The sequence below is a fragment of the Oreochromis niloticus genome, linkage group LG19 (assembly GCF_001858045.2).
Source record: "Oreochromis niloticus isolate F11D_XX linkage group LG19, O_niloticus_UMD_NMBU, whole genome shotgun sequence".
In the NCBI taxonomy this organism is placed as follows: domain Eukaryota; kingdom Metazoa; phylum Chordata; class Actinopteri; order Cichliformes; family Cichlidae; genus Oreochromis; species Oreochromis niloticus.
This window is the reverse complement of record NC_031983.2, coordinates 10,502,602-10,527,237: the sequence shown is the minus strand read 5'-3', so window position 1 is coordinate 10,527,237 and position 24,636 is coordinate 10,502,602. Positions and strand designations below refer to the sequence as shown.

General features: G+C 40.3%; 5 protein-coding genes across 12 annotated transcripts; 4 read left to right on the top strand and 1 right to left on the bottom strand.

The window, feature by feature from the left end:
* Positions 1–20: 20 nt before the first annotated feature.
* On the bottom strand, positions 21–6,977 carry LOC102081361 (zinc finger C2HC domain-containing protein 1C). 3 transcript variants are annotated; one of them, XM_005476926.2, is made up of 3 exons: positions 6,881–6,977; positions 1,740–2,990; positions 21–507 (listed from the first exon to the last, which is right to left on the bottom strand). In XM_005476926.2, exons 2-3 carry the CDS (start codon positions 2,896–2,898, stop codon positions 497–499), a joined length of 1,170 nt encoding a protein of 389 aa, XP_005476983.1. In that variant the 5' UTR covers positions 2,899–2,990; positions 6,881–6,977; the 3' UTR covers positions 21–496. The 3 variants fall into 3 exon arrangements, with proteins under 3 accessions (XP_005476983.1, XP_005476981.1, XP_005476982.1); XM_005476924.4 differs by lacking the exon at positions 6,881–6,977 and adding an exon at positions 4,374–4,471; XM_005476925.3 differs by lacking the exon at positions 6,881–6,977 and adding an exon at positions 4,382–4,465.
* On the top strand, positions 4,501–5,488 carry acyp1 (acylphosphatase 1, erythrocyte (common) type). The gene is made up of 3 exons (XM_003453064.5): positions 4,501–4,638; positions 4,797–4,884; positions 5,100–5,488. Exons 2-3 carry the CDS (start codon positions 4,804–4,806, stop codon positions 5,313–5,315), a joined length of 297 nt encoding a protein of 98 aa, XP_003453112.1. The 5' UTR covers positions 4,501–4,638; positions 4,797–4,803; the 3' UTR covers positions 5,316–5,488.
* mlh3 (mutL homolog 3 (E. coli)) lies at positions 6,365–12,184 on the top strand. Of its 3 annotated transcripts, none has more exons than XM_013276259.3 (12): positions 6,367–9,358; positions 9,445–9,546; positions 9,651–9,730; positions 9,861–9,965; positions 10,061–10,145; positions 10,235–10,303; positions 10,390–10,522; positions 11,196–11,355; positions 11,445–11,468; positions 11,582–11,660; positions 11,764–11,912; positions 12,016–12,184. In XM_013276259.3, the coding sequence occupies exons 1-12, from the start codon at positions 6,856–6,858 to the stop codon at positions 12,085–12,087; spliced, it is 3,561 nt and encodes a 1,186-aa protein (XP_013131713.1). In that variant the 5' UTR covers positions 6,367–6,855; the 3' UTR covers positions 12,088–12,184. The 3 variants fall into 3 exon arrangements, with proteins under 3 accessions (XP_013131715.1, XP_013131713.1, XP_005476984.1); XM_005476927.4 differs by having other exon boundaries at positions 6,372–9,358; positions 10,414–10,522; XM_013276261.3 differs by lacking the exon at positions 9,445–9,546 and having other exon boundaries at positions 6,365–9,358.
* A 2,662-nt stretch (positions 12,185–14,846) lies between these two features.
* On the top strand, positions 14,847–19,450 carry fosaa (v-fos FBJ murine osteosarcoma viral oncogene homolog Aa). 2 transcript variants are annotated; one of them, XM_005476930.3, is made up of 4 exons: positions 14,847–16,650; positions 17,319–17,546; positions 17,875–17,982; positions 18,111–19,450. In XM_005476930.3, exons 1-4 carry the CDS (start codon positions 16,513–16,515, stop codon positions 18,777–18,779), a joined length of 1,143 nt encoding a protein of 380 aa, XP_005476987.1. In that variant the 5' UTR covers positions 14,847–16,512; the 3' UTR covers positions 18,780–19,450. The 2 variants fall into 2 exon arrangements, with proteins under 2 accessions (XP_005476987.1, XP_003453113.2); XM_003453065.4 differs by lacking the exon at positions 14,847–16,650 and adding an exon at positions 16,964–17,104.
* Positions 19,451–19,639: 189 nt separating this feature from the next.
* Positions 19,640–24,275, top strand: jdp2a (Jun dimerization protein 2a). Of its 3 annotated transcripts, none has more exons than XM_003453066.5 (4): positions 19,640–19,934; positions 21,800–22,017; positions 22,875–22,979; positions 23,081–24,275. In XM_003453066.5, the coding sequence occupies exons 1-4, from the start codon at positions 19,847–19,849 to the stop codon at positions 23,264–23,266; spliced, it is 597 nt and encodes a 198-aa protein (XP_003453114.1). In that variant the 5' UTR covers positions 19,640–19,846; the 3' UTR covers positions 23,267–24,275. The 3 variants fall into 3 exon arrangements, with proteins under 3 accessions (XP_003453114.1, XP_005476980.1, XP_019204172.1); XM_005476923.4 differs by lacking the exon at positions 19,640–19,934 and adding an exon at positions 20,024–20,076; XM_019348627.2 differs by lacking the exon at positions 19,640–19,934 and adding an exon at positions 20,031–20,171.
* Positions 24,276–24,636: the final 361 nt, after the last annotated feature.

Genomic DNA, 24,636 nt, shown 5'->3' with positions numbered 1-24,636 from the left:
TGTGTGTGTGTGTGTGTGTGTGTTCAGTTTTTAAAAATACGGTTTACTTTTTTTTTTCTTTAAATAGTTTACCAAATACTGCTGGGATGCAACAGTTGTAAAAAAAAAAAAAAAAAAACTGCATCTCGCCCAGTCACTCTGTTTGTCTATGCTTTGTGCACAAGCCATAAATAAAACTGTTATCTTTCATTCTGAGTGTACAGTCAGCGGTTACCACACTTTGTTGTGTTACTGTTTATTGATGCCAACATTTATGCTTTTAGAACATGAATTATATTAGACAATAATGAGGGAAATATTGAAATGGCAGCAGATTAATAAATTCTCCAAAGTGTCCAATCTAATAAGTGACATCATCATCATCACAACAAGGTGACTTTTGATGTGCTGAGGCTCACGGATCTCAGGCTCGCTGTCTGGGGTGGATTTCTTGACCCGTTTTGGCTGCGAGGTGCCAGCTTGGGGATTTCCCTGGCGGTTTTGTGATCTGTCCTTTTCATTTAAAACCTGGACAAAAACAGATACAGTTCCAAATAAAATCCAGTACTCATAACAAGTCATGAGTATATCGAGGGGGAGAGCTTAGGTTTAGTGGTTTGGAGACAAAGTTAGAGAAGCAAGACCGAGATGGCTTGGACATGTGCAGAGAGAAAATTGCATATAGTGAAAAAAGATGTTGAATAGGAGGAAAAGAAGAAGACCACAGAGGATGTTCATGGATAGAGTGAAGGAGGACATGCAGAGGGTTGGTGTGACAGAGGACGCTATAGATAATAGGTGATGCTATAGATGATAGGCTGAAATGGAGACATAATCTGCTGTGGTGACCCCTAAAGGGAGGAGCTGAAAGAAGAAGACAACTTAAACTTCATTAGTTATACCTTAGTTATACCTGACTACTACCATGTTGAACCCCCTTTTTGCCAACAGAACTGCCTTAAGTCTTCATTGCATGGATTTAACAAGGTGCTGGGAACACCTCTGGTCCATGTTAACATGATAGCATCACACAGAACATGGTGCATTATCCTGCTGCAAACAGCCATCAGAAAATGGGTACACTGTGGTCAAAAAGGGATGGGCATGAGGGATGGACACAGTTAGCAACAATGTTCAGGCAGGCTGTGGCATTTTAATGACACTCAGTTGGTACAAAGAGGCCCAAAGTGTGCCAAGACTTTTTTTTTTTCCTTTTGTTGATGCAAAATCCTGACCCTACCAAGTGAATGTCACAATAAAAATTGACTGATTTTTCATGTTTTCTTTTTTTATATAAATTATTGTCAAATTTCGGTGACTGTGCAATTTGTAGCCTCAGTTTCCTGTTCTTAGCAGACACGAGTGGCACAGGATGTGGTTTTCTTTAGCCCATCTGCCTCAAGGTTTATCGTTTTCAGAGGCTCTTCTGCATACCTTGGTGGTAGCAAGTAGATATGAGTCACTGTTACCTTCCTGTCAGCTTGAGGCAGTCTGGCTTGTTCCTTGAGCTTTAGCATCAACAACTGCCACTCAGGTTTTCTCACTATTCTCTGTAAACCTTAAAGATGGCATATCCCAGCAGTTTCTAAAGTACTCAGACCACCCACGTTCCCAAATCTGATGCTCAGTTTGAACATCTGCAGGTTTTCCTGCCCATGAGCTGCTGCCATCGTGACTGGCTGATCATATATTTGCATTAACGAGCAGCTGAGCAGTGTAGCTGACAAAGTGTCCGGTGAGTGTACATGTTAGTGTCTTACCTCTGGACTCTTGTTTCTGGTGTGTTTTCAGGAACTGCTCTATCTGGGATCCTTTGGTCCTGTTAGCGTACGAGTTGAAGACTTGCCGGTGTGAAAAATTCGCCTTCTCACATATTTGGACGTGCTTCTCTAATCTTTCACTCACAAACTTTCTGTTGCAGATTTTGCAAGGAAAAAGCTGGAGGCTGACTTCTGTGCTCTCCTTGAGCACGAGCTCTCCCCGGTGTGGTCCACTCCATTGTGAAGGTCTAGATGGAAGAGTTGAATCCCAGAGCTGATTTCCTCCTGCCCCTCTGTGGTTTCCTGTATAAGGAGTTTTCTGCAGACTCTCCTGAGGCACATCACTGTACTTTATTTTTTCTATTTCTCCACCAGTACCATAATCTGTCCCACCTCCTCGTTTTCCTCTGGTATGCTCTTTCACATTATGCCATCTTGATTTGTTCAGTTCTCCATTCACTTCTTGTTTGCTAGATATGACCTTATAAGTGCCTTTATTTCCTTTTCTGTTAGGCTGAATAGTTTCTGAATCGTCCTGGTGTTCTTCCTTCGTAGTCCTCATTCTGTCCTCAGTCCTCTGATCTTGTTTGTGCCTAACTTGCTTAAAATCATCATACCTTCTATCCTCCATCACTTTATCTCTGCCTTGAGCTAGCTCTCTAAACTGGAGCTCAGACATTCTGGTATTTGTTTGAGTTTTTTGCACCTGAGCTCGTCCTCTGCTGTGTCCCTCCTCCCTACTTGTTTTCTCATTACCTCCAGCATAGTCAGCGCTGGCCCTCTGGAGCTTTTGTCTTATTTTTAATTCAACTTTCAAGAGCTTCTCCTGCAGCATGAGCTGTTTTGCATGGATTGCTTTGGTCAACTGCAGCTCTTCACTGGGCAGTCTGTCTGACAGTGAGGCTACGGTGGTCTCTGTGATGCCATGTGAATGATGCTCCTGGGGTAACAAAGGGGCTACTGGTTGAGTAGAAACTGTGATGTTTTCAAAATCATCCAAATCTAGTGAAACTTGTGGCCTGCTAGGTCTTCTATGGCTCACAGGCTTGTTTGGGAATGGATGATTTACTGCATCTGCTTTCCTATTAGGCACGCTACGTCTTTCCCCTGCAAAGTTGTGGTGCCCCTGAGGAGTGTCTCTTCTTCTATGTGTGTTCATGACTTCATCTGTTGTTACAGATCATAAGCTGTTGTTCCACAGATTCAAAGATACCTGAATCCACCATATGGGGTCCTTTTATTGTATAATTTCTGTGCAAAAAGCAAGCAGAAAAGGGAAAGGGTAAAGCTTGCACAATATCATAACCCCAGTTCTAAAAAAGTTGATGTATAAAAGCTAATTTAAAAACAGGATGTAGTAAATATCTGCAAATCTCATTAACCCACATTTTATTCACAACAGATCATAGAAAGCATATGACATGTTTGAACTGAGATAATTTTATCAAACAGCAGTTTTACTGTTTCATAAAAAAATATGAAACAGTAAAAAAATAACAAAAAGTCGAAAAAGTAAGTGGTACCAAAAAGAAATTATTGAAAAACATTTTTTAGTTCATTAGATTTATCTGCAAAAGCTCAGTAACACCACTGGGTATAAAAAGATTTTAGAGAGACAGACTTTCTCAGAAGTAGTGGTGGGCAGATGTTCACCAATCTGCAAAGAATTTGTGTCTGCAATTGAAAACGCTGAATATCACATCATATACAGTACATAATATCATCAAAAGATGCAGAGAATCTGGAGAAAATCTGGAGAAAAAAATAGAGTGACCATTACGCTTGTTATCAGTTCCAAATCTTAAAGGCCTTCAGCTCTGATGGTATGGGGGTGCATTTATGCCTATGCAATTGGCAGCTTGCACATTTGAAAATGCTCCATGCTCAACGCTGAAAGGTACATACAAGCTTTATAGCAATGTATGCTTCTCCAGATGATTCTTTTGGAGAGAAGGCCTTGCATATTTTCAAAAGATGATGCTCAACCATATACTGCATCTATTACAGAAGCACTGCATCCACGAGCTGCCAAACTGGTCTGCCTGCAGCTTGGACCTTTCACCAAATGAAAATATTTAGCACATCATGAAATGAAAAATATGACAAATGAGACCAGGACAGCTAAGCACCTTGAATCTTAAACAAGTGAAAAATGGGATGACGGCCTGCCTCTCCCAAAACTTCAGCAGCTCTAAAGAAATGTTTCGGCCATCACCTCTATTAAATTTTTCTTTTAGTCTAGGACTAGGTTTAATCCATGCGTGTGAAACAAGCTATAAATGCAGAAAAAAAAAAACCTCAAGCACAAAGGTAACGTACTGCTTTAAAAATATCTGTGCTACAGTTCAATTTATCAACAGATATTTAGGCTTAATTTGGCGTATGGTGAGATGGTCAAATGCTTCACAAAGAAGCAAGCATGTTCATTTATTTATTTTTATTAACGTTTTTTATAATGGCTTAAAATAGTTTTTGTTAACTTTTTAATAACAGAGACCATAAATGTGCGGGCGGCTAATAATTAAAAAAAAAATACCGATATGTTTATGTCTTTGTCTCCAATAACATTTGTTAGATAAATAATTGAATCCAGTTTCAGAAAATTCTCATAAATATAATCTGCTATCTACTTACCAGCATACCAATGTATATTTTCCTAAAAATCCTGTCCTTCCAGTGTTTACATTTGTTGCCTAGATACAACGCTTCTCGGTTGTTTTCTGATTGGTCCGGTAAACAAACACCACTTCCTGTAATCCTCTGTTCCAGCCCAGTAGGTGGCGATAATGCAATTAGGAACTCAAAGAAGGAGACGAAGAAGAAGTGGCGTGTCGTATGTTTTGAATTTGCTGTAATTCGGAACTGGGTCGGCGTTTCACGGCTTCTGGATAAAATTCAGGTAAATTAAATGGCAGCGGGTTTTTGCGCAGTAAAGTAGCAGTAATACGAAGCTAGGTGTGCTATGTATTATTTATGTTGGCATAGCTTCAGTCACCTGTGATCACAAATCACCTTTAAGCATTAAAGGACTGCCTAAATTTCTTCTTTTTTTTTAAGATCCATTATGTCCGATGAAGACCTAATTTCAGTGGATTATGAGATTTTTGGCAGAGTGCAAGGTGTATTTTTTCGGAAATACACGCAGGTAGGTTTGACATTGTCCCATGATTGCGTTTTTTTAGGGGTGGTCTCATTGATGCTGAATATTACAACTACCATTTTAAATATTTCTAGTCGATATTTATCCAATAGTGCCATGTTCTTACTATTATGACATCTCTTTTGCCCTCCACGACCTCCATAATAATAATGATAACGATAATAATAATCCCTTTTGGGTTTTTTTTTTTTTTCTTTCAGGCAGAAGGGAAGAAACTTGGCCTTGTTGGCTGGGTCCAAAACACACCAGCAGGAACAGTGCAAGGGCAGCTACAAGGCCCACGCAAAAAGGTGAAGGAAATGCAAGAATGGCTGAGATCCACTGGGAGCCCCAAGTCACACATAACCAAGGCAGAGTTCAAGAATGAGAAAGAAGTTGACAGCCTAGAACATTCATCTTTCAACGTAGTAAAATAACTGTGCCTTTAATATTAACTTATGCAGATGTTTTATTTATTTAGTCTTTTTTGTTTTTACTGGTTGGAATTTAACATTTAAACTGAATGGGAGGAAGAGGTGTACTGCATATGTTTGATCTCCTAAATGTTCACAGAATATGTAACAACAATAATAAATGGGAACTTCCTTCATCAGGACTCACATTGTCTGATTTTATTGCAATAACAGCAGTAAAGGAATATTTAACTCAGTCAGCTTTAACATGCCTGGTTGTGAAGGACCTATGCTCTGCATTTAAAGTGGTTAGTGGAGGTGGCTACATTGTTCAAAATTTTTATTTATTTTTTTAGAAATCTTTAACAAAATTATATTTGTTCTCATGGTCATGCAAACAGGCACATGTGTGTGCTTGCCTATTTTCAAAAGAAAGCTGTAATAACACCTTTTCAGGGTTCATCAAAAGCTTTTAAAGACTATTTACGCATAAGGTGACATAACTATTTTGCTAAATTATCAAGATACTGATACAAGCTCAGTTATTCCAAGGACAAACACCCTGATATTGTTCGGTCTTCTGGTTTAAGATAACAGTTAAACGCCACACATACCAATAAAGTGGTAGGTCAGCAAATATTTTGACTTCATGTTGGTATAAAAAACACAGGTGTATCTGATGTGTTTGTGCAGACTTACTGGCACACCTGTACACATACTGGCTATTTAAAGTTATTAATAAAACATGTTTTTCCACTGTAACTTGATGTATTGAGACATGTTAGGATGATGTTGCAGGCCTGACCACTCTTGCTTATGAGTTTTATCCATATCGAGGCATACAGTGGGCAAGCTAACTGAGGGAGATGTGACTGAAATTGTTTTGTTGACTTCTTAACTGCAGAAAGGAAAACTGACTGGGTGTATAAGCACATTGAACAGCACACTCCGTACAGGAGGTGGCGGTATGCAGTAAAAGCAGGTCTTCCATAGGCTAACTTACGAAAGAAGATGTCTGGTGAACATGGCACATTCAAGTCAACGCGGAGATCGAAACTTTCCAGTAAAGCTCCGAATTCCCAGATACAAAGACGCAAGTGTAAACAATCGAAAGGGGTGACTATGACAAACTGTAGACATTAATATTAGCATCGTATATAGCTGAAGTCATTTTAACGAATTGATGAAACGATGGAAAAAAGGAAACTGATTACGTACCGATGGAAGTTTCCGAGTCGACGCGAACGCAGCAGTAAATTCAACCACACCAGAAGATGGCAGTATTATAATGTTAGCCAGTTTTAAGCGGTTACAGGCCTGTGTTTTTGTTTCACGTTGACTGTACACAACAGCTGAGGTATTTGAGGGCATGGTTTTATTATGCTAAATATTTTTATCATATTTAATGAAATATGAAAGAGGGTTTTACTTCAAAATGTATCGCTGTCAAAAAGTCTCCTTTGGAATTAGCTAGCATTAACTACTTAGCAACGATTAACTAACTAATTACTTTGCGGTCGCCGGTACAGGTGATAGACCAAAGATACAAAGAGAACTGAATTTAATGCCCATTATGATTAAGTGTTTACCCAAAGAGGTTCAGGGGAAGCTTCGCTCCGGTGTCGCTATCCCCTCGCTTCAGCAGTGTGTGGAGGAGCTGATTTTAAACAGCATCGATGCCGGGGCGACCTGTGTGGGAGTCCGAATGGACATGGAGGCATTTAAAATTCAGGTGATCGATAACGGTGCTGGGATGAGCGCCGAGGACATGGACTGTGTTGGGAATAGATACCACACAAGTAAATGCACTTCTGTGGCAGACCTGGACAACCTCAGGTGGTATGGTTTCAGAGGGGAAGCCTTGGCGAGTTTAGTTTCTTTAGCCACACTTGTTGAAATCTCCTCCCGGACCAGATCATCTGTAAAAACACACGTTAAAATATTCAAGGAGGGGAAGGGCTTGGAGGTCTTTGAAGCAGAGGCTGCTCGACCCTCTGCGGGGACAACTGTCATCATTTGTAACTTCTTCCACAACATGCCTGTCCGAAGGAAGAGGGTTGATGCCGTCCTGGAGGGTGAGAGGATCAGGCACAGAGTGGGAGCTATTTCCCTGATGCACCCCTCTGTTTCCTTCACCCTGAAGAATGACTGCACAGGAGCCATGATGGTGCAGCTCCCGAAAGCAAGAAACACTTATCACAGGTTTGTTCAGATACACAATCTCGGGCAAGCAGAGAAGCTGGGAGAAATGAACCACACATACAAACAGTTTGAAGTGATGGGTTACATTGGCAGAGAGGGGCACTACAACAACAGCTTACAGTTCTTGTATGTGAATGAAAGACTGCTGTTGAAAACACATATTCACAAGCTGCTGAACGTTCTCCTGCGCCGACTGACCAGTTCCAACCAGAAGAATGACAGTCCAGATTGGCAGTCTGTCTTCAGAAGTCCAAAGCACAAGCGAAGCCAAGATCTGTATGGAGTGTATATCATCAATATTAAATGCTCTTACTCGGAGTATGATATTTCCCTCGAGCCTGCCAAAACTCTAATAGAGTTTAAAGACTGGGATGGCATTTTGCTCTGTGTTGAAGAAGCAGTGAAAGCTTTCCTGAGCAGGGAGAACTTGGTGGCTGTCATTACTCAAGATGACTTGGACTATGCATCTCCAAGAGTGTTTGGAACTGACAAAACAGAACCAGAAGAGAATGGTGACAAAGGTGGCCAAACAGCTATCAGTATTTCTACAATGGACTGTAGTGTTGGCACGAGACTGGCATCTGAATCTGTTCATCGTAATCACACAGGTGACAGTGTTTCTAAAGATGGTGTTTGCCTGGAGGCTAGATTGGATAAAAGTGAACAACCAGGCCAGAAAAAGATAAGTACAAATGAGTTCCAAAATGTACACAGTGAAAAAGGTTTAAACAATGAATGTAGCAATGAGCTGATGTCTGATCTGGCTACAGTGGAACCTTTACCTTATAAAATTAATAAAGAAGTGGAACCCGCATATAGTGAAGCTGGGGAAGGTTCTAATATTTTGCATATTTCAAGAGAGCTACTTTTAAAAGAAGGAGATGACAGCCTCATTCAACAAGCCCAGCCTGCTTTAAAGTACACTGAGAGAATAGTACCTGACTGTCAGGACACAAGTTGCCATGCACAGACTTTAGTAAGTAAGAGAAAGATCAGATTGTGCGATCAATACGTTCAAGAGAGTCTGCAGACTCAGGACCTTTTGCAAAACAATAGGCCAGTATTTCAGGAGGAAAGTTTAACAGCAAAATCTGAAGAAAAAGCTTCTGTTGCAAAACGCAAAATCTCATTAGACACAAGCAGATCTTCTCAGAAACAATGCAGAGACTCTTCCTCTGTTGTCCCCTCAAAGATTTCCAAGATAATTTCATGCCATAAATTGTCTGGATCTCTTGACAAGTTTCGACGAACATGTGTTAAATCTGGTGATCTCGAATCACAGTTACCCAAGGCTCATTTGAAGACCGACACTCCTCAGACAGACCACGTTTTTTTGAATGCATCAATTTACCAGGGAGCTCAACAAGAAAATAAGATGCAGGACAAAGATGACGCACAGAACAGCCTCCAAAGCCCGCCAACTCTCTCTGTTTTCACTAAGATAAAACCAGAATCAGCACAGAACCAAGGTAAAAAATCTTTGGCAGCTAAACTCCGTCATTTGAAACAACATGGGACAGATGATTCAGAGGTGTCATTGGATTTTTCCAGAAACGTCTCAAAGGATACTATCTGTGTCAGTACTGGAATTGACAGTAACCAAGATAGCAATGAGATTCCCTGTGACCCTGAGTTCAATATGAGGCCAGCCTTAGGATGCATTTTAAACCCTGAACTTGCTATGAATGAAGAGGATGCCACATCGAGCGACTGGCTCCAACACTACGACGCATCTGTCGGAAAGACGGTTTATGTGAACAGAGTGACCGGGCTCAGCAGATATGAGGACCCAGCTATGGAGGAAACTCAAGTGCGCTGCACGTCTGATGTCACCAATATAGCAGTTAGTGTCATTTCTGAAATGGGTAAGTAAGCACACAAAATTGCAGATATGCACATTAATACAGATAATTTGTTTTCTGTTTTAATGCATGCCGTCATGTCCATGTAGGGATGGAATACAGGTGTTACCCATTTCAGGTGGATCTAGTGTTGCCATTCCTGCCTAAATCCAGACCAGAAAGGGTGATTAGATCAGGGCCTGATTGTAGAGGTACCTCACAGATTTATAAGCATGTAGGCTGTAAGGGCATGACGTCAGATATTTTTCAAAATGGAGTTGATAATTTGCAGCCTTTTATTATCTCATCTTTACAGGTGATGTTGGTGAAAGCTCAAACTCACTTTTTTCATTGTACTCAAAATGGAATAATCCCGTGTTTGTCCGCCCTCCAATGGTAATGAAAACATATTTTTACTTTGTATTAACTCGATTTAGTAATGACTCAAACTGATTGGCACATAGCAAAACTCAGTCAGATTTCACTTCAGTGGTTTTGCGTTTGATACTACATCATGCCTCCACAGGTCGGTGTGGATATTTCCAGTGGACAAGCTGACGGACTGGCCGTAAAGATCCACAACGTCCTTTTTCCATACCGCTTCTCTAAGTCCATGATTCACTCCATGAAGGCAAATTTATCTCTCAGTTTTAACCACTTTTTATTAGCAGTTTTATCAATTTCAGTAAAAGGCTGTCATAAAGCTGTGATGCACTTCTCCTATAGGTTATTCATCAGGTGGATAAAAAGTTTCTTGCGTGCCTTATTAGTACTAAGGATGACGAGCTGGTGGAACACACTGAAACTAAAGGTGAAGTTTGAAACATTAAATCTTTGTCATTTATTGTTTTCTTGAGACATGTTTATTTATTTATTTGTACATTTTCAATTACAAAACAGGAAACCTGTTGGTGCTGGTAGATCAACATGCTGCACATGAAAGAGTGCGGCTTGAAAATTTAATTGCAGGTAAAAAAAAAGAAGTGAACAGTAGTTTAGTTTTGTTATTGAAACACTGATAATGCTGTTAACAGGTCCTTATTGTAATTCTGCAGTCATAGCTGTTTGTGCTGTCACAGATTCATATGAAGATGACCCAGATGCCCCAGGAGAGAGACGCCTGTGTACTTCAACCATTTTGCCACCTCTTGGGATCAGTGTAACAGAAGAGGAGATAAGGATGCTTAGGTATGGAAATCTATTGGGTGTATTGGGCAACAAGCAACGAGGGAAAGCCTGCAAAGACAGAATACATATAGTAAATATCTTCAGACACCCCTCATTTCTTCATATTTTGTTAGGAAAATGGGAAATAGGTGCAGCTGTTTATTGAAAACGTTCATGGAAATACAGTATATGAGGCGAAAACAGAGTTTGTACAGTTCTGATAAGCTTGAAAGTTCATATTTGGTGACCACCTTTATCCTTAAGAATGACCTGAAGTCTTTTAAGCAGGCTTTTCTTTCTTAAAGTAGTCTTCAGGAATAGTTTTCCAGATTTACTGAAGGACATTCTTTGGATGTTGGCTGCCTTTTGTTCTGTTCTCTGTCAAGATGATCCCACACTGTTCAGTAATGTTGTAGTCCTCTAGGGAGGCCGGTCCATGAATGATAGTGTTCCAGCATGTTTTTTTTTTTCTATCCAGGCATGCTTGTACTGAATTGGCAGTGTGTTTGGAGTCATTGTCATGCTGAAAAACAAAGTGCCTAGAGATACAATTTAATAAATGGTCGAGTATACTACTTTATTGTATTTTTTTGCGCCACATGCTTAAGCTTTGTAGACTAGCAGTAGTACATAGAGTTTGTGTTCAGATGTTATTTAGTTGGTACTCATGGACTGTTCTTGTATTTTCCTGCAGGTCCTGTCAGCCACATCTAAGGAGTTTGGGCCTGGAAGTTCATTTTTCACCGGCAGCGGATCTAAAAGTGTTTGTCGGGAAAGTGCCATTGTGTTTTATGGAAAAAGAGAGTAATGAGCTGAGGCGAGGAAGACCATCTGTTATAAAGCCAATTGCTGAGGTAAAACTGTTTACTGTTTCACTGTTTTTGCTAAGTGAGGCTTTTACAAAGCTGTTTTCTGATATGTATCATTTAATTTTATCTGACAGGAGTATCTTCGAGAGCAGATTGAGGTAAGCTAAAAAAATTTCTGTTTTCCTATGTATTAAAGTTCTGTGATGCATAATGGTATGCACTATTTGTTTTAGAGTAATATATTTTGTTTGTCTCTTTTTTCATTCTCCAGCTACTCCACTCAACAGGTAGAGTGAGAGGAACTTTGCCTCTCACTGTTCTAAAAGTGCTCGCCTCACTAGCATGCCACGGTAAAGATAAACAGCTTCTCTTAGGCCTTGAATATATTTTTTCTGTGAATCTGAGCCTGAAATCTTTATGCTTGTTACTTTTATACATGCTTGCATTGAACAGGTGCCATCAAATTCAACGACACCCTAAGTAGAGATGAATGCTACAGCTTGGTGGCATCCTTGTCTGCCTGCCAGCTGCCCTTCCAGTGTGCTCATGGCCGTCCATCTATTGTTCCCCTCGTAGACGTCCTTCATTTGGACAAAGACACGGTACTAGAATACAGTCCATATTTGAACTCTGGACTAAAAGTCAGATTCAAGGTAATCTCCAGTGCAATAGTGTGATGATGACTAAGTATTGTTGTCCTTGCAGGAAGTCCAGAAACCCAACCTCCGAAAGTTGAGAAGAATGTATAAAGCATGGAAGCTATATGGGAATACTTAAGGGTGTGTATTTTGTTTTTAAATGTGTTGTTTTGTTTCTAAAAAAAATTCTTCATAACTTATTAAATGGTTCAGATATTCCTGTTTCTTTGCCCAAATTCTATGGCTCAAGCTTTTTTCTTGTAATCTAAAGCAACAGAAAATCATTGTAAGATATATACAGCACTGTTTGCCCTCTTACACATTACTTAGTTTTTTGCATATTTTTTACACTAAATGTTTCAGATCATCAAACTAATTTTAATATTAGACAAAGATAATCCAACTAAATATAAAATGCCGTTTTCAATTAATTATTTTATATGTTAAGGGGAGAAAAGCTATCCAAACCTCCCTGGCCACATATAAAAAAGTAATTGCCTTGTTAAAAAGTCCCATTGACCTTAAACAGACCATTCACGAAAACCCTTCAATGTGGCTGAATTAAAACAGTTCTAAAAAGAAGAGTGGGCCAAATTTCCTCCACAGTGATGTGAAAGACTCTTTGCCAATTATCACAAACGCTTTGTTGTAATTCTTTCTGCCAAGGGTGACGCAACTACTTATTAGGATTAGAGACCAATTACGTTTTCACATAGGCCAGGTACAGTTGAATAACTTTCTTCAAAAAAACAGCATTTTCTATTTACTCTGGTTGTCTTTGTTTGTTCTTAAAATTTATTTGATGATCTGAAACATGCAAGTATGACAAATTTGCAAAAACCCATGAAATCAAGAAGGGGGAAATACTTTTTCAGAGGACTGTAAGTATAACGTATGTAACATGATGTGAGTAACAGTAAGTTTTGTACCCCAAAAAGAGGAAATACCAAAATAAACTGATGAGATCTCATGCATCATCAGAAAAAATGATTAGTATTCATATAAATGTTATCACCTTTGTTGTCCACTTGATGATCAAGCATAATTCATTCACTTTCTTTTGGAAATGATATTCATCTTTGCCTTAAAGAATAATTTTTCACGCACAAAGATGAAGCTGAGGAGTAGCATTAGAAAATAGCAGCTAAGTAGTGTCAAAACATTAACGCCTTAGTCAGCGTGATACTTTTATAGATGAGTAGAAAGAAATTGCACAGAGGAGAAAATGTCTTTAACCCCTTAGTTCAAAACCACACAAGCTTGATCATTTTCTGGCACACCCAATCTCCAGGACATTTCTGTTTGTTTTTGGAGGTAAAATACCTGTGGGCAAAAGGAAAAGTACAGAAATTATTCTTCAGTTTAAACCGACTTAAAGGTTTGAATTAAACAGAGGAAGTCACCAAGATGCTTTAGCTTCACCTCATAGAGAGGGCCAGGGATTTCATTTATAGTAACTGTAGCTGTCTGCTTCATATTACTCTGCCACAAAATGAACTGAGTACAGAGTTAGCTGTAGTAGTTTGGATTTTATCGTGTGGTGCTCATAATGTTACGTATGTCAGTGCTATGAAAATCCTTCACATCTTTGCTTCCACACTACGCATCATGTTCAGTTTAACAACTTTATTCTGGGAGTTTTCAGTCCCTACAAACATTTTTTTGCCTAATATGTTACTTTACAGAAAATTGCTGATAGCTCATTGAGATATAATATATTTAAAATAATAGATATTACTATAAGTAATTCTTATAATTAGTTAATTCTTTTTGGCACAGATTCAACAAGGTGCTGGAAACATTCCTCAGAGATTGTTGACCATAGTGACATGATAACATTACACAGGCCATTTGAGTATGGGGACACGAGTGTCATATTCAAGAAACTAGTTTGATATGATTTAAGCTTTGTGACATGGTGCATTAACATGCTTGAATCAGCCACCAGGAGATGGTGCACTGTGGTCATAAAGGGATGATCATAATCAGTAACCGTCCTCTAGTAGGCTGTGCCATTTAAATAATTCCCAGTTGGAGCAAAGGGGTACAAACAGCATTCCCTTCACTATTACACCAGCAGTAGACAGAACCATTGATGCAAGGCAGGATGGATCTATGTTTTCATGTTGGTTATGCCAAATTCTGAAGTTACTATCTGAATGTCGCAGCAGAACGAGACTCGTCAGATGAGGCAATGGTTTTCCAAACTTCTGTTGTCCTGTTTTGATGACCCGGTGCAAAGTTTAGCCTCAGTGTCCCGTTCTTCTGGTGCTGTTAGAAAATCTGCTCATGATTCAACATGTTAACATGCTTCTTAGCATACTTTGGTTATAACAAGTGCTTACTTGAGTTACAGTTGCCTTCCTATCAGCTCAAAGCAGTCTGACCATTTTCCTCTGACCTCTGGCACCAACAAGGCATTTCACCCAGAGAAATGTGGCTCACTGGATATTTTCTCTTTTCTGACTATTCTCTTTAAACTGTAAAGATGGTTGTAGATCAGCAGTTTCTAAAGAAACTATGACCATGCCATGCTTAAAGTCACTTAAGTCTCCTAAGTCACCTTTCTTGCCAAACTCTGATGCTCAGTGTGAACTTCAGCAGGTTGTCGCCACCAGGTTTCATGCCTGAATACACTGAGTTACTGCCACTGTGATTGGCTGATTAGATAATAATAATAATAATAATAATGCATTGGATTTATATAGCGCTTTTCAAGGCACCCAAAGCGCTTTACAATGACATTATCCATTCATGCGCACATTCACACACTGGTGGAGGCAAGCTACGGTTGTAGCCACAGCTGCCCTGGGGCAGACTGACAGAAGCGAGGCTGCCATATCGCGCCATCGGCCCCTCTGGCCAACACCAGTAGGCAATAGGGTAAAGTGTCTTGCCCAAGGACACAACGACCAGGACAGAGAGGCCGGGGATCGAACCGGCGACCTTCCGGTTACAGGTGCCCTTCCCAACCCCCTGAGCCACAGTCGCCCCATACTTATTGTGTTAATAAGTATCTGAACAAGTATGTAATAAAGTGTATAAGTAGCCCATAGCTATAAACCTCCCTCCCATATTGATAATATGTTATCAAAGCAAATGGCAGACTGGTTGGCCTGGCTTTCTCTGCTGTATTAGGTACAATCACTGAGCTTAAGAAGATATGACTGAATCCTTAACAATGATATCTTATACCAAAATGACATAATGTTCTTTGACAGACTGATCTGCAGTATGTTGTGACTCCTGCTGTGTTTCAGCATCTGTCTAGTTATTAAGAAAATGCTTTAATACAATTACAAAAATAATCATGGAGAGCCATAATAGTCCTAGCCCTTCTTAAGTGTTCTCTGCGAAATAAAAAGCTTTATTTCACTTAAATGATGATGAGTGGCCTAATTACCTAGTTTGTAATCATGTATTATGAAAAAAAAATAATAGTAATTGGAGCGCTATGTTTAATTTTTCGGGTGCCTTTGCAGGCCTCCTCGCCTTGCAGCAGCACATTCTTGCAGACATGTTCTGGAGTTGGGCGGCAGAGAGACTTGAAGCGAGAGCGCTGTCGGGTACAGTAGGCGCACAGCATCGACGCGCCGCTGCTCCTTTGTTGTGATTGGAGTATCAAGCAGCTGTGTTGCAGACCCCTTCTTCCCCCACAGTTCCGGGTCATGCCACGTGACTTGCCCGCCCCCACATGTCCCTCCCAAGTAAACAATTCAGCATCATTTCATTATGTCTGCGAACAATCCCTGATTCTTATCTTCAGGGGGAAAAAAAGCCTGAGCTCGACAACAGATGCCTGTCACACAGCTAAAAACTCCCAGCATAGTCCGCTTTTTATCAATGTGAAATGGCGAATGGAGATGAGATTAGTTTTTGGATTCGGATAAATTATGGAGCTAAATATAAATGCTAAGCTGCAGTGTGTATTTTAAAGTGGTCGAGCAAAACGTGTCCAATTGACCTTGGAATCAAATTAGGTTTTATTGAAGAGGAGCCGTCTCCACCACGGCTCTATTTCACCTTTGACTAAATTGATGCAGCAGGACGTTAAGTTTTTATCGCCCAGGAAATGGTTACATAGGCATATTTATAAATAGACTCGCGTTTTTCATCCCATATTGCATTAATAAGAGGCCGATAGCCATTTTTGTGAATGGGAGAGAGAGAGGGGGCTGGTCATCTTGCGATGACTAACTGGTGTAAATACAAACAAACCAAACGGGATAAGTGTTAGATATCGCTCATGGAATGCATATAATGGTGGATAAATGTCAACAGGATGGTCTTTTACACCAAAATATGCCTATGTGGCTGTCAGTCTGACCCCCCCTCCGCGGATGGTACAGTCTTGGTTCATTCATAAAATTCTAGCAGAGCATAAAAGGAGGGGCTTGCATTCTAGTCGTCCAGTTACCAGGTAGACTATACCTGGAGAAAAGACCCGAGCTGCTCTTCCCCAGCGGAAGGCCACAGTCATATCTGTCATTAACCAGGACTTGTGTGTGTGCGTGTGTGTGATTTTGCTTTTCTTTCTTTTTTCTTTTCTTTTTTTCTCCTCGTGATGTATCAAAACAACCTGACGCCTGACATGGATTCAGTCTCCCCCACCTGCCGGGCAGAGTCTCCTGTCGGGACACTCTGCCAGAAGACGCCAGAGGAGGCGAGCTCTCCAGCGTCCTCCACAGAGAGCAATGCAAAGGTATGAATGGCTTTGTTGATCATTTATTCTACACGCAACCCAAGAGGCACCCCGTTTAAAGCAGATTAAAGATCACCATTTCTCTTTCTCTCTCTCTCTCTTTTTTTCTTTTTTAAAGTGAGCCGTAGACTGGATGCTCAAATGCTTTATCTCCGTGGTGGTGGTGGTCGGGGGGGTGGGGGGTGGAACTGATTGATAAGATTTTAATTAACTGGATGCGGTTAATTTTAAAGCATCATATTTATATATATATACACCTATAAGACGTGAGACATCGGAAATCTGTGCATGTGGAAATGTGACAAAATAGCCCTGTAGGTCGGTTGTTATGATTCCGACGTCCTGGGACCAAAATGCGAGCGTGTCGATGCAGCGGTTCATTGAGAAAAATAAATCCATTCAGGAGACTCCACAGCATCTCTGCGTCAGTGTTGACGTCAGAAACAATGATAAAGTCAAATATTGATCTGGGAGAAGGCTATTTCTGGTCGGGTATATTTCAAGAAGAGACACCACATGCAGGGTATCCTCTGTTTTAGACTATAAACAAATGATTATGAGGCTTTTATTGATTGTCAGCGTCACAATCAGAGCCACGTGAAACCTCTGGTATAAATGAATAAATGTAACCGTAGTCCTCATTGTCAGTACTATCTCTGCTTTTTCAGGAGGTCTGCCAAGACATGAGCACTGAAGACACTCCATTTGTTCCAACGGTTACAGCAATTTCCTCTACCCCAGATTTCCAGTGGATGGTCCAGCCTACGATTATTACATCTGTCTCCCCGTCTCTGGGTAGCAAGCAAGCCAATGAACCGCAAAGCTCTCACCAGGCAACACCCAAAGCGGGCGGGAGTAAGGGAAAAAATGCTGCCAGAAAGGGGAAAACAGAGCAGGTAGGTTAGCTCCGATGAAGTCTACCTGCTATTGGACAGAACAGTCAATAGTGTCAATTTGCATATGCCAATCTGAATTCCTTGTGTGCAGCCGAGCTATTGTGCATGCTCCTCTGGTGCCGTGTGCGGGCTGTGTGCCTTCCTTAGGCAGTCAATTTATATTCAGGTCACAGCAAGTCTGCAACAATAGTCTATTTTTAGACGCATTGCAGTGAAACATGCTTTTGCCACTCTTCAGAGGGCGAACTGGGAGCGGGTGTTGTGGATTAGGGGAAGAAATGGCTGGATTCTTCGTGGTAATGACTGAATTATTTCCCTTACATCTCAGCTGTCTCCTGAGGAGGAGGAGAAGAAGAGGATAAGAAGGGAGAGGAATAAAATGGCTGCAGCAAAGTGTCGCAACAGAAGGAGGGAGCTCACAGATACACTGCAAGCTGTAAGTAAACAGTGATTAATTTGCTCAGCTGTCATTTACACCTACTGCGGTGTGTTTTGCTTTTTGTTTGTTTGTTTGTTTGTTTGATTTTCCACATGGATGATTTTTTGGTGTCGATCTGTTTAAAGGAGACAGACAAGCTGGAGGAGGAAAAGGCTGCCCTGGAGACCGAAATAGCCAACCTAATCAAAGAGAAAGAACGGCTCGAATTTATTCTTGCTACACATAAGCCGGTGTGCCAGATGTCAGAAGAGCTTGAATCCATTTTCCAAGAGTCCACAGGGTCTCCAGGCCTACCGCCCAGTCCAGACGAGGACAGGCTTCCAGAGGATGGCACGCAAGAAGCTCCATCACTCCAGGACATGGACGACCCCAGCGATCCGTCCACAGCCATCTCTGGGAACTCGAATATTTTGCTGTGTGCAAGTGCTGAAATCAACATCTGTGATCTCGAGCCCTCCCTGGACCTTAAGGAGGGGCTACTGGACAATATTTTACCCACCCTGGAGGAGAAAACTCCCATGGAGACAGCTCGATCCGTGCCAGACATAGATCTGAGTAGCTCTCTCGGGGTCTCGGACTGGGAGACTCTGTATAAGTCGGTTTCCAGCGACCTGGAGCCTCTCAGCACTCCCGTGGTCACCTCCACCCCTACCTGCAGCAGCTACCTGTCTGTGTTCACATTTGCGTGCCCTGAGCTGGACTCTCTCACAGAGGGACTAGACAGCCATAAAGGTGGAGGAAGCAAGGGCGATTCTGTCGACATCCTCAACTCTCCGACTCTCCTAGCCTTATAAAATGCAAAGAGGCGCTGATCTGTTTGATCTCTCTCTGGTCTCTCTGTTTGCAGGTTCCCGACGTTGAAATGATATGAACAACGTATGCTGTAATGCTTCAAGGAACACATTCATGAAAAGTCTTGTACATGACTAAGCAAACATATAAACTCTCTTCAGATACATAGTCAACAGAGTGATGTAGCTAAAAGCATGGCTTTTAATTTAACTGAAAGGACTGAAGTAAGTTTTGATTTTAAACGCATGCTGAAAAATTCCAAATAATTTTCAAAGCTCATATTTGATCTGTTACTAGATCTAAGCTGTAACGTGGAATTTAATGTAACAGTATGGTTTTGTGTTTTTTGGTGTCAGTAGTGTACTGATTGATGTAAATGTATTTACATATCCATCTAAGTACCTGCGTACCTCATCAAGTGTGGTTTGACCTCATTGTTAAAATGTTGAAAGTTTTCCATGAAAACATTCAGTGCTATATACTATTATATATATATATATATAGATATATATAGATATATCTTATCAAGATGTACCTTATGATTTATTTTTTTACCTTTCAGACTTTGACTTATTTGTTTAAATTGAAAAAAAAAAAACAAGTAAAATGGGCATATATTGCTTAACTATGCTGCTGAATAACTACAATAAATCTGCGTTCACAGTGGTGCTGATCAGTTTGTGGACTTTGAATTATGAGGTTTTTTTCCTCCAAAGAAACTTAAAGTGAAATTCTTTTAAAAGATTTCAAATACAAACATAATTTTATTTGTAGTACCGTTTACATATTTGGTGTTGAAGAAGAGGAGGTGGGAGTTCACTGTAGATCAGTGACCGTACTGTTTTTCCAGCGCAGGCCTGCATCTGAGTCGTATTATTGTGGTTGCAGCGGCAGCAGCAGTATGCAGCCTCCCTGTTTCTTTATGGGAGGAGCGGTGCGACTTCCCCACTTCTGCCCCCACTATGTAGGCTACTTTTTTTTTAACATCCCTGCTTACGTTTGGCTGGCATAGCCTAATTTCCGCATTCCCAAATCCTCCCAGATTGGGATCACGTTTAAAATCGGGCTGATGCAACGATTTCCACTTTTTAAAATATACTCTCGACCCTCGGCTGACCAGAAGAAAGGACATTTGTTGCACCTGGGATCAAAGTCAGGTCGGTATACAAAACTTCAGAAGTCGAGAGCTGCATATTTTATTTATTTATTTATTTTTCATTTTTGGTACATGCTGAATAGCTTATTGGCGCGCCACACATAGGTCATAACGAGCATAGTTTGCGAAGAGGCGGCGGGCAGGTCTGATGTTTTCGATTATACGGTGCTATCGATGCATTCTCTGAATTTCTCTGTTAAAGCAAACCTGACATCTTTAGTGATCGTGCTGCAGAAAGGTCATTTTCTTTTGTTTGCATGCTCCTTTTTCATGAATCACGGCGTGCACAATTCAGAACAAAATGTTCTTGTTTTGTCTAGTCCGCCGTTTACATTAGTGCCTCGCACTGATTCTCAAAATACGGGTTATCCGAGCGGCTGTGGACGGAAAGCTGTAACATTTTATCACTGCAGGTCTCTGATGGAAACACAAAGTTACGTAAGATGGGCTTAATGCCGCACTATAGAAAAAAACTTCCGCTTTCAAGTTGACCAATTCACCATGCTACACCACTATATAACTGGTCAAGCGATTACTACACATTATTAAACAGCTCTAAATGCGCTTTCATGCATAGCCTGGAGGTTCAGCATTGTAAACAAATAGTCTGATGGTCAAGCGGGTTGTTTCTATGGGATTTTCAGGATTAACCATTAATAAAGTGACTATTAGTAGAGAAAGTTTAAAACCTTCGGGGCCCCTGCATCAACATTCAGATGGCAGTCACTGGCTCATAATGTGTGTTTGGGGTTTTATTTTAAGGAAAGAAAAAAAATGATAAGCAAAAGTTACATTTGGCTTTAAGTGTTTTTGCTTTCATTTCAAGCTAAACTGCTCATACATATTATTACACATTATTTCACCGTTTTATCATGGCTGTTATGCTTTAATTGCAAGCAGAGTGTTATGTTGTTTATGGCCTCTCTACTTCCTCTTGGTCTTTATGACCTGTACTTTGAGGAAGTTGCAAAACTGAAAGTTATTCCCATGTGAGATTATTATGTAGCCTGTGAGTTCATGTTCTGAGGAGAGCCACTGAGACTTGACCCTCCTCTTTAATAAACATTAGTCTACACAAAGAACACCAAGCCAGATTGCTGTTTCTTGTGGTTACATATTTTAATTAGAATTTGCCTTGGTTGTTTCTGTAATGTGGGATAAAGGTACATCAGACAGAAGTTTTTTGGGGGGGATTTCATGTGACTTGGACATCCGCTGAGCTGCTGTAGTAACTTCCTGTATCTTTGGGTGGCTCTCACTGTCTTTGTATATGCTGAAGTGTCCCTGTCTACATATTTGCCTGTGCGAAACTGTGGTAACGTGTTCAAACAGTGTCGCATCAAGTTTTTTTTCAGTTAAAGAAAGCAAACAATTTTCTTAAACGTTACTGCATTATGCTATATTTTGGCTGCATAATTTCACGTCTTTATCCTCAATTTTGGCTCTCCCCCCTCGATATGTCTCATATTCAGGAAATCACAGTCACCCTGTAACTATTTCTTGGCAACTGCTTCCTTTAGCGCCCCTTGGAATAAAGTAGAATTTGTTTGAGTCTAGTCTTTGCAGTGTTGTTCACCTCTCTTTTTGGCCTTGTAGCATTAGATGATGTACATTCTTGCCATGATTCCTGTAGTTTTAGATTTTTTCTAGAAAATATTGCAAAACTGAATAAAAACAACATCAGTCCACCTCTTGCAAATGACTCATTGAAGCCCTCTAACAGATGGCACATAACACACTTACATTTGTTATCAGCTCATTAATGTAAAGCATTCCTGTAATGTATTTGGTTTTTTATGTGTTTTCCTTAATCTGCCTTGGTTTGTTGTCTGAGTATATCTCCCGTTTTCTCTCTCTCCCTCCTAGCTGTGGTCACGACCGAGTCTGACACGATGCCAGGACAAATCCCAGATCCCTCTGTGACAGCAGGCTCCCTGCCCAGCCTGGGCCCACTGGCTGGGATCACAGCCACCACGCTGACTGACAAGCTCAAATTTGGCGACCTCCAGGAGTTTGGGACAATGCTGTCACCTCTGCATTTCCTGGATAGCTTGGGGAAGAGGCCTCTAATAATCAAAACTGAGGTATAAGACACACTAAGCAGCTGATAAAAATTATCCTTTAAACTAAGGCTACGTTTTGAGTTTTTACTCAGCTTACACGCTCTTTCTTCTAATTGCCATTTCTGAAAATTGGGCTCCAAGGCATGTTTTTAATGTATCTGCTGTTAAAAAAAGCCATGGAAATTTTCTGTTAAGTGTTTTTAAAATCTCGCTTCTGTATCCTAAAGAAATGTGTTTGCTGTTTATATTTTATTCAACAGGACCATCTAGTGGACACAAAGGGGCATGTAGTTTATAGAGCAGGTAGCTTAGTGATAGTGACAGAAATACAGGTAGTTTTTTTAAAGCTGTCCCAAAGTAGTGTTTACAAATATAGTTTAAAAAAAAAAACAACACCCTACATATGTAAAACAATTAGAAGAAATGGCTTTTTATATGAACTTCCCGCTGTGTGGGATGTCCGTGTGAAATCACATGTCCTCCACACGCTTGCACTGGTGTTCTTGGGGAGATTTGACTTCTCCTGCCTTAAAAAAAACATGTCGGGTTCATCAGTTATCTGGGGTTCAAGGATACTTAGGGATGCCAGACTGTGCCAGATTTAAAAAATGCTTCTTTTTTTTTATTTTTATGCATACCATGACTGAAACAGAAGAGCTTGCATGCTAATGTAGAGGGAAAAAGAAACCAAAAGGTCTTTATTCTGGGGAAATGTCACTTTGACTTGTTCACAGTGATAGCAAAGAAGAGCCAAATAGGTTGAATACTAATATTCACTTTCCAATCCTTACTCTATACTTTAACATGAACTGCCTGCTATTGTACAGCACATTAATTGTGCCTGAAGATGTGTTCAAGACTCTTGTGCCTGTTTCTAGAGAGACGAGGAGGAAGAGAGGAGAAAACGAAGGCGGGAGAAAAACAAAGTGGCTGCAGCTCGCTGTCGAAACAAAAAGAAGGAGAGGACAGATTATCTACAAAAGGTGAGGAGCCTCCTTTGCATGATTGCACACTCTCACATACTCGATTTATGTCTCACTCTTTCCACACTTATTACTTTTCCTTCCTTCCAATCCCACGGCAGGAGTCGGAAAGGCTAGAGATGTTAAATTCCGACCTTAAAGCCCAGATCGAGGAGCTGAAGCTCGAACGACAGCAGCTGATCCTCATGCTCAACCGCCACCGCCCCACGTGTATTGTCAGGACAGACAGTGTCAAAACTCCGGAGGGTGAGGTGAGCCCCCTGCTGCAGCAGCTGGAGGCCAAGTGAAGGTTGTAGCGCAAGTTCCTGCAGTTTACGATTGGGAAGAAGCAGCAAACTAGCAGCACTTACGTTTGGGGCCTCAGTCGTGGAGGAGAACCAGCCACTGAGCGCTACGCCACAAAATGTGGATCCACTGTGCTTAGACACTGTTTTGGCAGTTAAATCAAACTTCTTTCATAGTCTTTTTTTGTTTTGTTTTTTCTTACTTCTTGCTTTTTCATTTATTCTTCATTTTCGTCTTCACAGGTCCAGCCACAATTAGTGTGAAAGTAAAGAAAAAAACACAGCACAACCTTTTGGTATAATTACAAGCCACACACGAGGCATTACTTTGATATATTTCCAGTAAATACACCTGCGTTTTAATGCTTTTTGTTTTGTTGTGCGTAGTTAACCCTAAAACAGAACTGCATTCGATCAGTCAGCTGCACAGATGATTGTTTGTTGCTGTGTGGGATGAAACTAAGTCACTGTTTCCATGCAGGGCAGAGGCGATACCCCAAAGAGACAGTGTTTGTAAGTTATCAGGCTACAAATAGACATCTTTGCAGCATGACCTTGACCTTGACTGTCCTTCAATTGTTAAAATACATCCAGGGAATTGTAAAAATATCATTGAAATCTGTGGGGAAATAGTTATATATCTATAAAAAATAACTACTGGAATGCATTAACCATCACATACAGATGATATTTTTTTAAGTAACCAATTTATGTATAAACCCACAGTCAAAGAAGCCTTTGTATCACATAAATAACCTCAAGCATTTTTCATTTGGTGGCACAGCAGCTGAACATTTTTTCTTTATTCCATTGTTTTTTGGCGCAGGCGTCATGTATGCACATATATATATACGAGTGTTTACATTGTACTTTATTTTCTGTTACCATATTGTTACTAGCAATTATGTTTATGTTTTTATTCTTTTGTATATGATGTTATATAAGCATATAAGCTATCACAAAATCCCATTTTGTATTTCCTTAAGAAATAAATGTCTAGTTTCTTTTTTTATTATTGAATAATATTTTTTTGAGCCTTGCAAAATGGAAGACGTTTTATAATAAGATATTTTGTGAAAAAAAAAAAAAAAGTTTCAGGACCAAAGTTTCTGGTAAACCCTGACATCTTGTGGTGAGCTGCAGCACAGCTCATTAACCTTCCTGCTTTATTCATCTTTAAACTACTTAAAATGTATTAACTATAATATATTGTTCCATACATACCTCTCCACCTTCTTTAGTCGTGAGGGATTCTCTGTAGGTCCAGTAGTAACTAATGTGCAATAATAATAAAGTACTACTTTAGATTAAATGTGGACCATCGTTTGGTTTAGAAATTTAAATCATGTTTTCAAATTATTGAAATAAGAAAA

Bases quoted from the DNA above. Each gene is read 5' to 3' on its own strand.
- fosaa (XM_005476930.3), top strand. From the start codon at position 16,513: ATGTATCAAAACAACCTGACGCCTGACATGGATTCAGTCTCCCCCACC. The intron at 17,547-17,874 runs GTAGGTTAGCTC...CTTACATCTCAG, and splicing joins GAAAGGGGAAAACAGAGCAG to CTGTCTCCTGAGGAGGAGGA. The intron at 17,983-18,110 runs GTAAGTAAACAG...ATCTGTTTAAAG, and splicing joins TCACAGATACACTGCAAGCT to GAGACAGACAAGCTGGAGGA.
- jdp2a (XM_003453066.5), top strand. From the start codon at position 19,847: ATGCAACGATTTCCACTTTTTAAAATATACTCTCGACCCTCGGCTGAC. The intron at 19,935-21,799 runs GTCGGTATACAA...TCTCCCTCCTAG, and splicing joins GCACCTGGGATCAAAGTCAG to CTGTGGTCACGACCGAGTCT. The intron at 22,980-23,080 runs GTGAGGAGCCTC...ATCCCACGGCAG, and splicing joins GGACAGATTATCTACAAAAG to GAGTCGGAAAGGCTAGAGAT.
- mlh3 (XM_013276259.3), top strand. From the start codon at position 6,856: ATGCCCATTATGATTAAGTGTTTACCCAAAGAGGTTCAGGGGAAGCTT. The intron at 9,547-9,650 runs GTACCTCACAGA...TCATCTTTACAG, and splicing joins ATCAGGGCCTGATTGTAGAG to GTGATGTTGGTGAAAGCTCA. The intron at 9,731-9,860 runs GTAATGAAAACA...ATGCCTCCACAG, and splicing joins TGTTTGTCCGCCCTCCAATG to GTCGGTGTGGATATTTCCAG.
- LOC102081361 (XM_005476926.2), bottom strand. From the start codon at position 2,898: ATGAACACACATAGAAGAAGAGACACTCCTCAGGGGCACCACAACTTT.
- acyp1 (XM_003453064.5), top strand. From the start codon at position 4,804: ATGTCCGATGAAGACCTAATTTCAGTGGATTATGAGATTTTTGGCAGA. The intron at 4,885-5,099 runs GTAGGTTTGACA...TTTTTCTTTCAG, and splicing joins TTTTTCGGAAATACACGCAG to GCAGAAGGGAAGAAACTTGG.